We start from the raw sequence: 9,042 nt of genomic DNA on the forward strand, positions 1-9,042 counted from the left end.
GCAGTCTCTTTGGGCATTCCAGCAGGAATCCACGAAGCCTCAGCATTCCCTGCTGGCATGGAGCAGGCTGCCCAGGGAAGCGGTGGGATCATCATCCCAGGAATGGGGACGTGGCCCTGGGGCAGTGGTGGGGGAACAATGGGCTGGGAGGGCTTTTCCAGCCCTAATGATCCTATGGAATTCCAGGACTTCAGCCAAGAGGGGTTTTGTCCTGTCAGATCCAAGAACCACAGGAGATGGCACTTTGTGGATCAGCCTCACCATAGCCCAGATTTTGCATCGTTGTGTGGGCAGGACTGGATCCAGAGGTCCCTTTTCTGGGATCAGGACATGTCAGATCACCTGGGATGGAGCTGGGCTCCCCTCTGCTCCCTGCTCCTGGCTGCAGGACCTTGGAATCTGAGGAAACTTTTAGGTCTCAGCCTTTCCTTCGTTTGCTCCTTACTGGAATAAAAGAGCAGGGAAGCAAAAGGGGAGAAGCAGCAGATGCTGTCCCCTAAGGAAGAGCACCAAAAATGTCCAGCTCTGGAATTCAAACCACCCCAGCAGCAAAGCTCAATGAGTTTCTCTTCTGTGGAGGAGCACAGAGGCTCCACAATGAAATTTCTGCTACAGGACATGAGTCAGCCCAACTCTTTCAAATTGAAATGCCAGGAGAGGAGATTTTTAGAACAAATCAATAAAAGGAACATGTAGAAAATGTCAGGCCCAGATGGTATTCACCCCGGAGTGCCAGAGGAACTCAGATATGAAATTGCCTGGTTTATTAGCTGCTGTTCATTAACTACTGCTCCAAATGAATGCGGGATCAGAGCGGGGGGAGGTGGAAATGGTGACAGGAGTTTTTAAGCGAGTGAAGGTGAATCCAGCCCAGGCAGATTCAGAGAAATCCTTCTGTGCAAGGCTCAGCAGAGAGAGCCATGGAGCTGCTGCTCCCAGAGGAACCCCCTGACATTGTCACACAGTTGTCTTCTGGAAATTTGGAAGGGCTGGATGGAGAGCCCTGGATGACTTTGGACAAGGGCTGGAGGCACAGGACACAGGGAATGGCAGGGATGGATGGGATATTGGGCAGGAATTGTTCCCTGGCAGGGTGGGCAGGCCCTGGATCCCTGGCAGTGCCCTAGGCCAGGCTGGATGGGGCTTGGAGCAGTCTGGGATGGTGGGAGATCTCCTTGCCATGGCAGGGGTGGCACTGGATGATTTTTAAGGTCCCTTTCAACCCAAACACTTCCAGAATTCAATTCTGTGAAGGCAGAGGTCACCTGAGCTGGTGGAACAGCAGCAGCCAGGCTTGCAGGGGACCTGAGCCGTGCCTGAATTTACAGCCAGGATCCATAGGGACTAATATGTGTTAAAAGCTGGGAAGTGAGGCTAGGAATAATTAATCTTCCTCACCAAGGGAGGTCATTAGCAGAGTCCCACTGCTCAACACAGTGATAAATGACATGGAAAGGGGACAATGTTGGTGTTGACTCCACTAAAACACCCAAAAGCAGAGGGTTGCTGAAGGACCTGATAATGCTGAGTGCCATGAGCCAAAGGTGGCTGTGAATTTCTGTGTCACCAACTTGTCCCAGGGAACAATGACCTGTCATGTGCTGATGGCTCTCCCCCCACGCAGAGGAGGGACTGGGGAGTCACAACTAACAGGGCTCAGCGTTGGGCAGGACAGGAATGAGGAACAAACCAGAAAAGCTCCTCAGACCCCCAGTGCACCTAAAGACTGTGCACAGTTCTGGTCACTTGTCTCAAAAAAGATAAAATTAGCAGCAGGTTGGTCACAGGACACGAAAAGGAGAGAGGAACCTGACGGGGTCTGAGGGTAGGTAACATCTTCAGGGGTTTGACAAGGACAAGTGTCCACCCTTCTCACTCTGCAAGGACCAGGAGAGCATGAAGGGAGGGCTCAGGCCAGAGTGGGAAGCAGCTCAGCAGCTGCAATGTGAAACTCACCCCTCAGCAACAACAGAGACCAAACTCACATATCACTGAACCCTAAACCCCAGCAGACACATCCATGGGAGGGAAGAGCACCCATAAACACGTGGAAAAATCCAACATGAAGCTCTCAGCAAGTCCCTTGGTACCAAAAGCCTGGGAGGGTCCAGACACGCTGCCCCGAGCACTGCCCTGGCCAGAGCCTCCCCGGGAGGTGCGATGTGCCCGGGCTGTGCAGGCCAGCTGCACCTCCTGGGGGGGTGAGTGTGGCTTTCCTGGGGAGATGCCGCTGCTGGAGACCCCCAACCCTACCCCGTCCCAGCAGCGAGGTCACCTCACCTGCCTGTGGCTCCAGGAGGGTCTCCAGCTCCTCTCCCACGAGCTGCTGCACGGAGAGCTCGAAGGCGCTGTCGCAGTCGCGGTCCCCGGCCTCGCTCTCGCCGTGCCCGCTGTCCTTGGTGCTCAGGCAGTCTGTGTCCAGCCCCGTGTCCAGCCCCGTGTCCAGCCCCGTGTCCAGCCCCGTGTCCAGCCCCGCAGCCCTGCCAGGGTCACAACACCCAGGTCACTCCAGCCCCCAGCACAGCCCCAGGGAGCCCTTGGTGGTGTCTCGGTGTCCCCAGAATGCCCCAGAGAGGGGCTGTGGGCACCCGTGCATCGCCCTCAGAAGCAAAGGCATTTTCAGTGCCCATCAGTTAATGATTTTGAGGGGTTTGCTCCACATTTTTTGCTTGGAAGGGTTTTTATCCTTCTGCAGAAAGATCTTAGAACCATGGGAGTGTTGGGAGGGACCTTAAAGCCCATTTCATTCCACCCCCTGCCATGGGCTGGGACACCCTCCACTATCACAGGTTGTTCCAAGCCCTGTCCAACCTGGTCTGGAACAATTCCAGGGATCCAGGGACATATCCTGAGCAAACAGGGGCCTGCTGGCTCCTCCCCATGAATGCAGAGGTGCTTCCCTCCTGCAGGACCAGGTAAGGAGCACCCCAGAAAGCCAGAGCTGCTCTCCCTCCTTCTCCACCCTCTGCAGCTGCAGGTGAGAAAGGTGGAGAAAGCTGTGGCTGCCTATGGCCTGGCCAGGTGGGGACAGGGGATGTGGCAAGGCAGTGATGAATACTCAGGAGTGTGCCCAGGACACACAGCACAATTTAATAGGAACACCCTGAAGTTTGGGGATATCTTTGGCACACAGCTGGGATATCTCAGTGTTTCCAGCCCTGCTGCAGGTCCTCACTCATCTAACCCCTGGCAGGGTCAGGTGTCCCAAACTCATGTTGACAAGCACCAAGAAAATGCTCAGAGCCATGAGAACACTCATCCTTGTGCTGCTGCCTCCAGAGCTGGGCTCCTCTGTGCTCCTGAGCACCCAGAACCATCAGAGGTCTTGGCAAGGGATGGTTCATGGCCATGGAGGAGCTCAGGTGAGTATGGAGGGACTGCCAAAGGTGCCCCAGGAAGGAAGCAAAGAGCAGCTGGGAGCCAGGACCAGAGGATCACAACCAGGCCCTGAAGGGAGAACCTCCAATCTCAGGGGGATGAGGCTTTTCCTTGTGTGTCTCTGCCCTGGTGTCTCCTGCCCTTGGAAGTTTTGGACTGGTGGGGCTGGAGCAGGGGAAGGGGGCGTGGGGAAGGGAAGTGCTGGGAGCCAGCCTTACCTGCTGCCGTTCTTGGCCGTGTACTTGTTTCCCCTGTAGTTTGTTTTGGGCTGGAACTGGCCCTGGTGCAGCAGGGAGAGCAGCTGGGAGATTTGCTGCAAGGCAGGAAAAGCCTGTTGAGCCCCGGCCTGGCCACTCAAGCTGCTTCCTGCCAGGACGTCCCTCCGAGCCCCCCGGCCTTTTTATAGCGTTTCCTCCTGCTGCAGATGGCTCAGCATCCCCACACCGGGGGAAAAACAAGCCCTGGCCAGCCCACCTGGGCCTTGAGCTTCCCCTGCACCCTCCTGCTGTTCCTGCTGTTATGGGATTGTCCCCTTGTCCCTGTGACAGCCCCGCTCCCACGCGTCCTGCTGGGGTGACATGTTCATCCCACCCAGGCTACTGAGGCATCACTGCCCCGGCCCGGGGGAAGGGACCAACCAAAGACCATCAGATCACACATTCCCACCACCCCAGGGTGGGCAAGGCCCAGGCAAGGAAGGACTGGGAGTGTCCACGCTCTGGGAATGGCTGGAGCAGCTCCTACCTGCACTGGGGGCGACTCCATGGCAAACTCCCCGGTCGGGCTCTGCTCCGCCAGGGCCACCAGCGACAGCCGGACCAGGCTCCTGAGGATCTGCTGGTGGGGCTGGGGCTGCTCGGGGGGCACCTGGGGCTCTCCCGTGGGTGGCTTCAGCAGAGGTGCCTCGGTGGGGCCCGCAGCCTCCTTCCCTGCGTGTTTGTGTCTGTGGGGCTGGCAGGGCCGGCGCTGCAGGATGGGCAGCTCGAAGGCGCCCTGCTGCTCCTCCGAGTCTTTGGGTGTCCTCTGATTTCTCAGGGTCCTGTAGAGAGTGGGGGTGAGGTGGAGGGGAGCCGGCGGGGTGGTGGGGGCGGCCGTGCCAGGCTGCTCCTGCCGGGGGGGCTCAGGCTCCCGGGGGCGGCCGCGGAGCAGCGGCACCAGGTGGATGTCGGCCTTCTGGATCTGCCTGTGCGGCTTCTTCAGCTGCTGCTGCCTGCGGGCGTCCTCGGCCTCCCGGCAGTTGTAGGCCATGCCGTCCTTCTTGTCCTTCTTGCGCAGGGACAGGGTCAGGGCCAGCAGCAGCAGGCAGGCGCCCAGCAGAGCGGCCAGGCAGATCACGAGCACCACGGACAGGCTCGGCCAGCCGGGATCCCGCGCTGACATCTTGGAGAAGGCCCCGTGATGCCGGAAAAGCAAGCGGAGCCGGGCCAGGGTGTGCAGGGGGGTGTCCCCCTGGTCGCTCACCCGGACCAGCAGCTCCTGCTGGCTGCCGGCCAGGCTGCTGGTGTTGCTGGTGTTGAGGGACACCTGCCCCAGGAGGGGGTCCAGGATGAAGAGCCCGCTATCATCCCCACCCAGCAGCTCATACCGGACAGCCCCATTGACGCCGGAGTCCACGTCCCTGGCCACGATGGTGAAGAGGAAGGGGCTGCCAGGGCACGACACAAGCGTGGAATTGGTCACTGCTGCAGCCCCTTGGGTGCTCCCATTCCCAGGGACCACCCAGCAGCACCCGGTGTCCACATTGACCAGGATGGAGAGCGTGGCCACCCCTCCCACCAGCGCTGGCGTGGTGATGATGGGTGCGTTGTCATTCCGGTCGAGCACAGCCAGCCTGATGGAGATGTTGGATACCAGCTTGGGATGCCCTCCATCCTCCGCTGTCACCAGGAACTCCAGGCTCCTCACCTGCTCGTAATCAAAAGCTTGGAGGGCAAAAACATCCCCAGTGACGGGGTCGACTGAGACCAGCCCCAAAGCAGAGGGGTCCAGGATCCTGTAGGTGACTTTCCCATTGAAGCCCAGGTCAGGGTCAGTGGCATGGACAGTGAGCAGGAAGGCAGGGGCTTCACTGTTCTCAGCAACAGCAGCCTCGTAGGCGGCCTTCTCGAAGGCCGGGGCGTTGTCGTTGACGTCGCTGATGCAGATGGTGAGGTGTTTCAGCACTGCCAGGGACAGGTCCCCCATGTCCCTCACCACCAGCGTCAGGTTGTACTCGGCGCGCCGCTCGCGGTCCAGCGAGGCGTTGGTCAGCAGCGCGAAGCTGTGGCTGTTGGTCCTCTTCAGCCTGAAGTGCTCGTAGCCCTGGCTGAGGGAGCAGAGCACCTGCCCATTGCTTCCCGAGTCGGGGTCACTGGCTGTCACCAGGGCCACAAAGCTGTCCTTGGGGAGGGCCTCGGACAGCACGGGCACCCGCATGGCCCAGGTGACGTGGACGTCGGGAGCGTTGTCATTGACGTCCAGGACCTTGACCAGGACCTTGCAGTGCGCTGGGATGGGGTTGGCGCCCAGGTCCCGCGCCTGCACGTCCAACTCGTAGGCGTGGGTCTCCTCGTAGTCCAGAGGGAGCCTCAGGAGGATGCTGCCCGTGCGAGCGTCGATGCTGAAGGTGCTCAGCACCTCGGGGGGCGCGTGCCTGCTCAGGCTGTACTCGATCTCCCCGTTGGGACCCTGGTCGGGGTCGGTGGCCGTGACTGTCACCAGGAGGGTCCCAGGCTGGGCGTCCTCCCGAACCTCCACCGTCAGGGAGCTCTCTGCAAACACGGGGCTGTTGTCGTTGGAGTCGAGGACAATGACTTTAATCAAAGCAGTACCTGATTTTGGTGGCTCCCCGTGATCTGTGGCCGTCAGCACGAGGTCGAAGGAGGAGTGCAGCTCCCGGTCCACCTCCTTAACCACGACGAGCTCCGCGTGCCTCGTCCCGTCGGAGCCGGAGACGACCTCCAGAGCAAAGTGCTCACTGGGGGAGAGGGCGTAGGAGCAGCGGGCGTTGGGGCCGGCATCAGCATCCAGGGCTCGATCCAGCGGGATCCGAGTCTGCAGGGACGCGCTCTCCGAGATCTCCAGCTCCAGCTCGGGCGTGGGGAAGCGCGGCGCGTTGTCGTTGACGTCCAACACCTGAACCTCCACGTGGATCAGGGCCGGGTTCTGGGCTGCCAGCACATCGAAGGACACCCAGCAGGGATCGGCGTGGCGGCACAGCTGCTCCCTGTCCACGCGCCCGGCCGTGCTCAGCACCCCGTCCCCACTGCCCACACGCAGCGGGAACCTCCCGGGGGTCTCCATCAGCTGGAAGGTCTCGGCCGCCTCGCCGCTCTCGCCGCCCTCGAAGTGCTCGGCCAGGCTCCCTATGACGGTCCCCGGGGGCACCTCCTCCAGCACCCGGTACTGCACCGTGAACGTGGCCACCTCCTGGGCATCGGCGCTCAGGAACAGGTACCACCACCAGAGCGCCGGCAGCTGCAGCGCCGAGCGGCTCAGCCCCAGCACGCTGCCGGCAGAGCCCCCGCGGCCCCGCCGCGCTGCCATGGGCTGTCCCGCCGGCCACCGCATCCCCGGAGAGTCCTCAGGGCCACCGCAGCGCCTCGCCATCCTCTCCCATCTCCGAGCGCCGCGGGCTCCAGCCAGAGCTTGGAAAGGAGGGGAAATGAGGAGCGGGGCTGGTGGCTGCTCCCAGCGCTGCCATCACCGGGAGCCCCCCGGCCGGGACAGCCCGGAGCGGAGGGACCGTGCCCGGAGCAGCCCCCGGCCGGCTGGCCGGGCTGGGGATGGAGCGGCCGGGATCCTATGGAAACCCCACCTACAGGAAAAGGGAGGACCGGGCCGGTACAATGCCGGGGCGGGGTGCGGCGGCCCAGCTGCCAGAGGGTGTGGAAGTGTCCCCAGATCCCGGCCTGGGGGCACCGTCACCGCTGTCACCTGTCCAGAAGGTGGGATTCCTGCAGCCCCTGACCCATCACAAACCTCTCGTGCTTCGGGAAGAGGTGATGGACTTCTGCTCCTGCCATGACCCAAAGCCTTGTTCCCCACGCTTTTACATCTCAGACTTTGGCACATTCTCGTTTTGCCTAAATTCCAGTGCAATCCCTGCTCCGTGCTCTGCCGAGTCACCTTTCCCAGCACAAAGGTGATGGATGATGTCACCAGTTCCAGCTGGACACACCGAAATGAGCTGATGAATCAGTGGGAGCGTGGCCACATCACCCAGAGCCAGGAGGGTGCGAGGGAAGGAGGGAGGCGCTGGCAGACACGACCTGTGTCCGTTCAGTCCCATCCCTGCATCCGTCTGTCCTGGCTGCTCCCTGTCTTGGCACGTGCTCCATCCCAGCTTGGCTCAGCACTGATTTCCCTGGCGCCACTCCTGCCCCATCAAATCCCTTCTTGGCCTTATTTCAGCCCCAAGCCCCCACAGTCAGGCTGCCCAGCTGCTGCAGCAGTATCACCACAGCTGGCCAGCTGTGCACACACAGGGAGTGCAGCCTGAAGGTGTTCCATGGATACCTCCCGAGCCTGCAGAGCCCCCAGACCCCAGGCTGGGTTTGCTTCAGTCTCGAGGTGACTGAAGGCATTCAGGACAGGGAAGGTCGTGTGGGATTTCTCCTTGGCTGTTACAGAGCATCCTCAAGGTCTGGTTGGAGCCTCACCAGCCACTTCATCTCTGTGTCCCCACAGCTTCCAGGCAGCCTCCAGCAGCCTTCAGCATCCTGCACCCACCTCACTCTCTCCTCCTGCTTTTCCAGCCTTGACAGGCACCCCATGCCCCCCAACCTATTCCCATCCCTCCCAGCTCCCCTCACCGCTCTTCCCAGGTGAGGCTCCTGCATCCCTGCTCTCTTCACTTTTCTTTGTCACGGTGAATTTTGATGCCCCAAAGAGCAGCAAAGCCAAAGCCCCCAGTGCCAGGGGCCGTCCCCTCAGCCCAGCAGGAGGAAGGGCCGGAGCCCTGCTGCTAATCCTGGGCTCAGCCCCAGCTCCAGGTGACCTTTGCCAGGTCATTTCCCTGCTTTGTGCTCGCGCTTCCTCCTGGAATCATCTCCCGGAGGGATGATCCCGCTCGCTCCCGCTGCCCGCGGAGCTCCGGCTGGAGAAGCGGATGTCTCCCAGCCCATGCCCAATTTTGGGAGGGGAGGTGGGAAGGCCACTTCCTTCTGCTGGGACTCTTATTCCTCCAGCTCCCAGCTTGTGTAATGCTTTTCCTTGTCAGGAATGGAGCGGAACAGAAGGACCGCGCTGGAACATCGAAAGGGAAAGGAAATCAGTGATACCCCCTGAGGTGATACCTTCAGGGAGTTCCCCAGGAGCCCAGAGCTCCTTCTCCCATCACCTCCCAGTCCAACTGCACAACAAACCAGTCTCCCCCAGGGCCCCGTGTTTAACCCATCACTAACACCACAGGAGGTGAATCCCCCCGACTCCAGACCCCACTTGCTGCCGTCCCCACCCCTCAGCTGGGAGGATTCCAAACCTCCAAACCACTCGTTTTTCTCCCCAAAGACAGGGACCAGGTGGGATTTTGAGCACCAGTTTGCTCAGGGAAAGGCTGGGAGAAGTCACAGTCACTGAGCACTGTTCCCAGTCTGGCTGTACAGATCCCAGCACTGGTGACAGGTCTGGTCTGCCCAGGAGGAGCTGGAGGAGCTCCTGCATGAATTATTTATGGTTCTTCAG

General features: G+C 60.7%; 1 protein-coding gene across 1 annotated transcript in view; it reads right to left on the reverse strand.

Annotated features, from left to right (window-relative positions):
- Positions 1-7,194, reverse strand: part of PCDH12 (protocadherin 12) — a 10,460-nt gene extending 3,266 nt beyond the window's left edge. Inside the window, exons 1-3 of the mRNA XM_015642302.3 lie at positions 4,123-7,194; positions 3,597-3,691; positions 2,281-2,480 (exon numbers count right to left, since the gene is read on the reverse strand). Coding sequence (XP_015497788.1) covers positions 2,281-2,480; positions 3,597-3,691; positions 4,123-6,966 — 3,139 coding nt within the window. The 5' untranslated portion in view covers positions 6,967-7,194. The remainder of the gene's footprint in view (positions 1-2,280; positions 2,481-3,596; positions 3,692-4,122) is intronic.
- Between the last annotated feature and the right edge of the window lie 1,848 nt (positions 7,195-9,042).

This window comes from Parus major, chromosome 13, assembly GCF_001522545.3.
Source record: "Parus major isolate Abel chromosome 13, Parus_major1.1, whole genome shotgun sequence".
NCBI classification, from domain to species: domain Eukaryota; kingdom Metazoa; phylum Chordata; class Aves; order Passeriformes; family Paridae; genus Parus; species Parus major.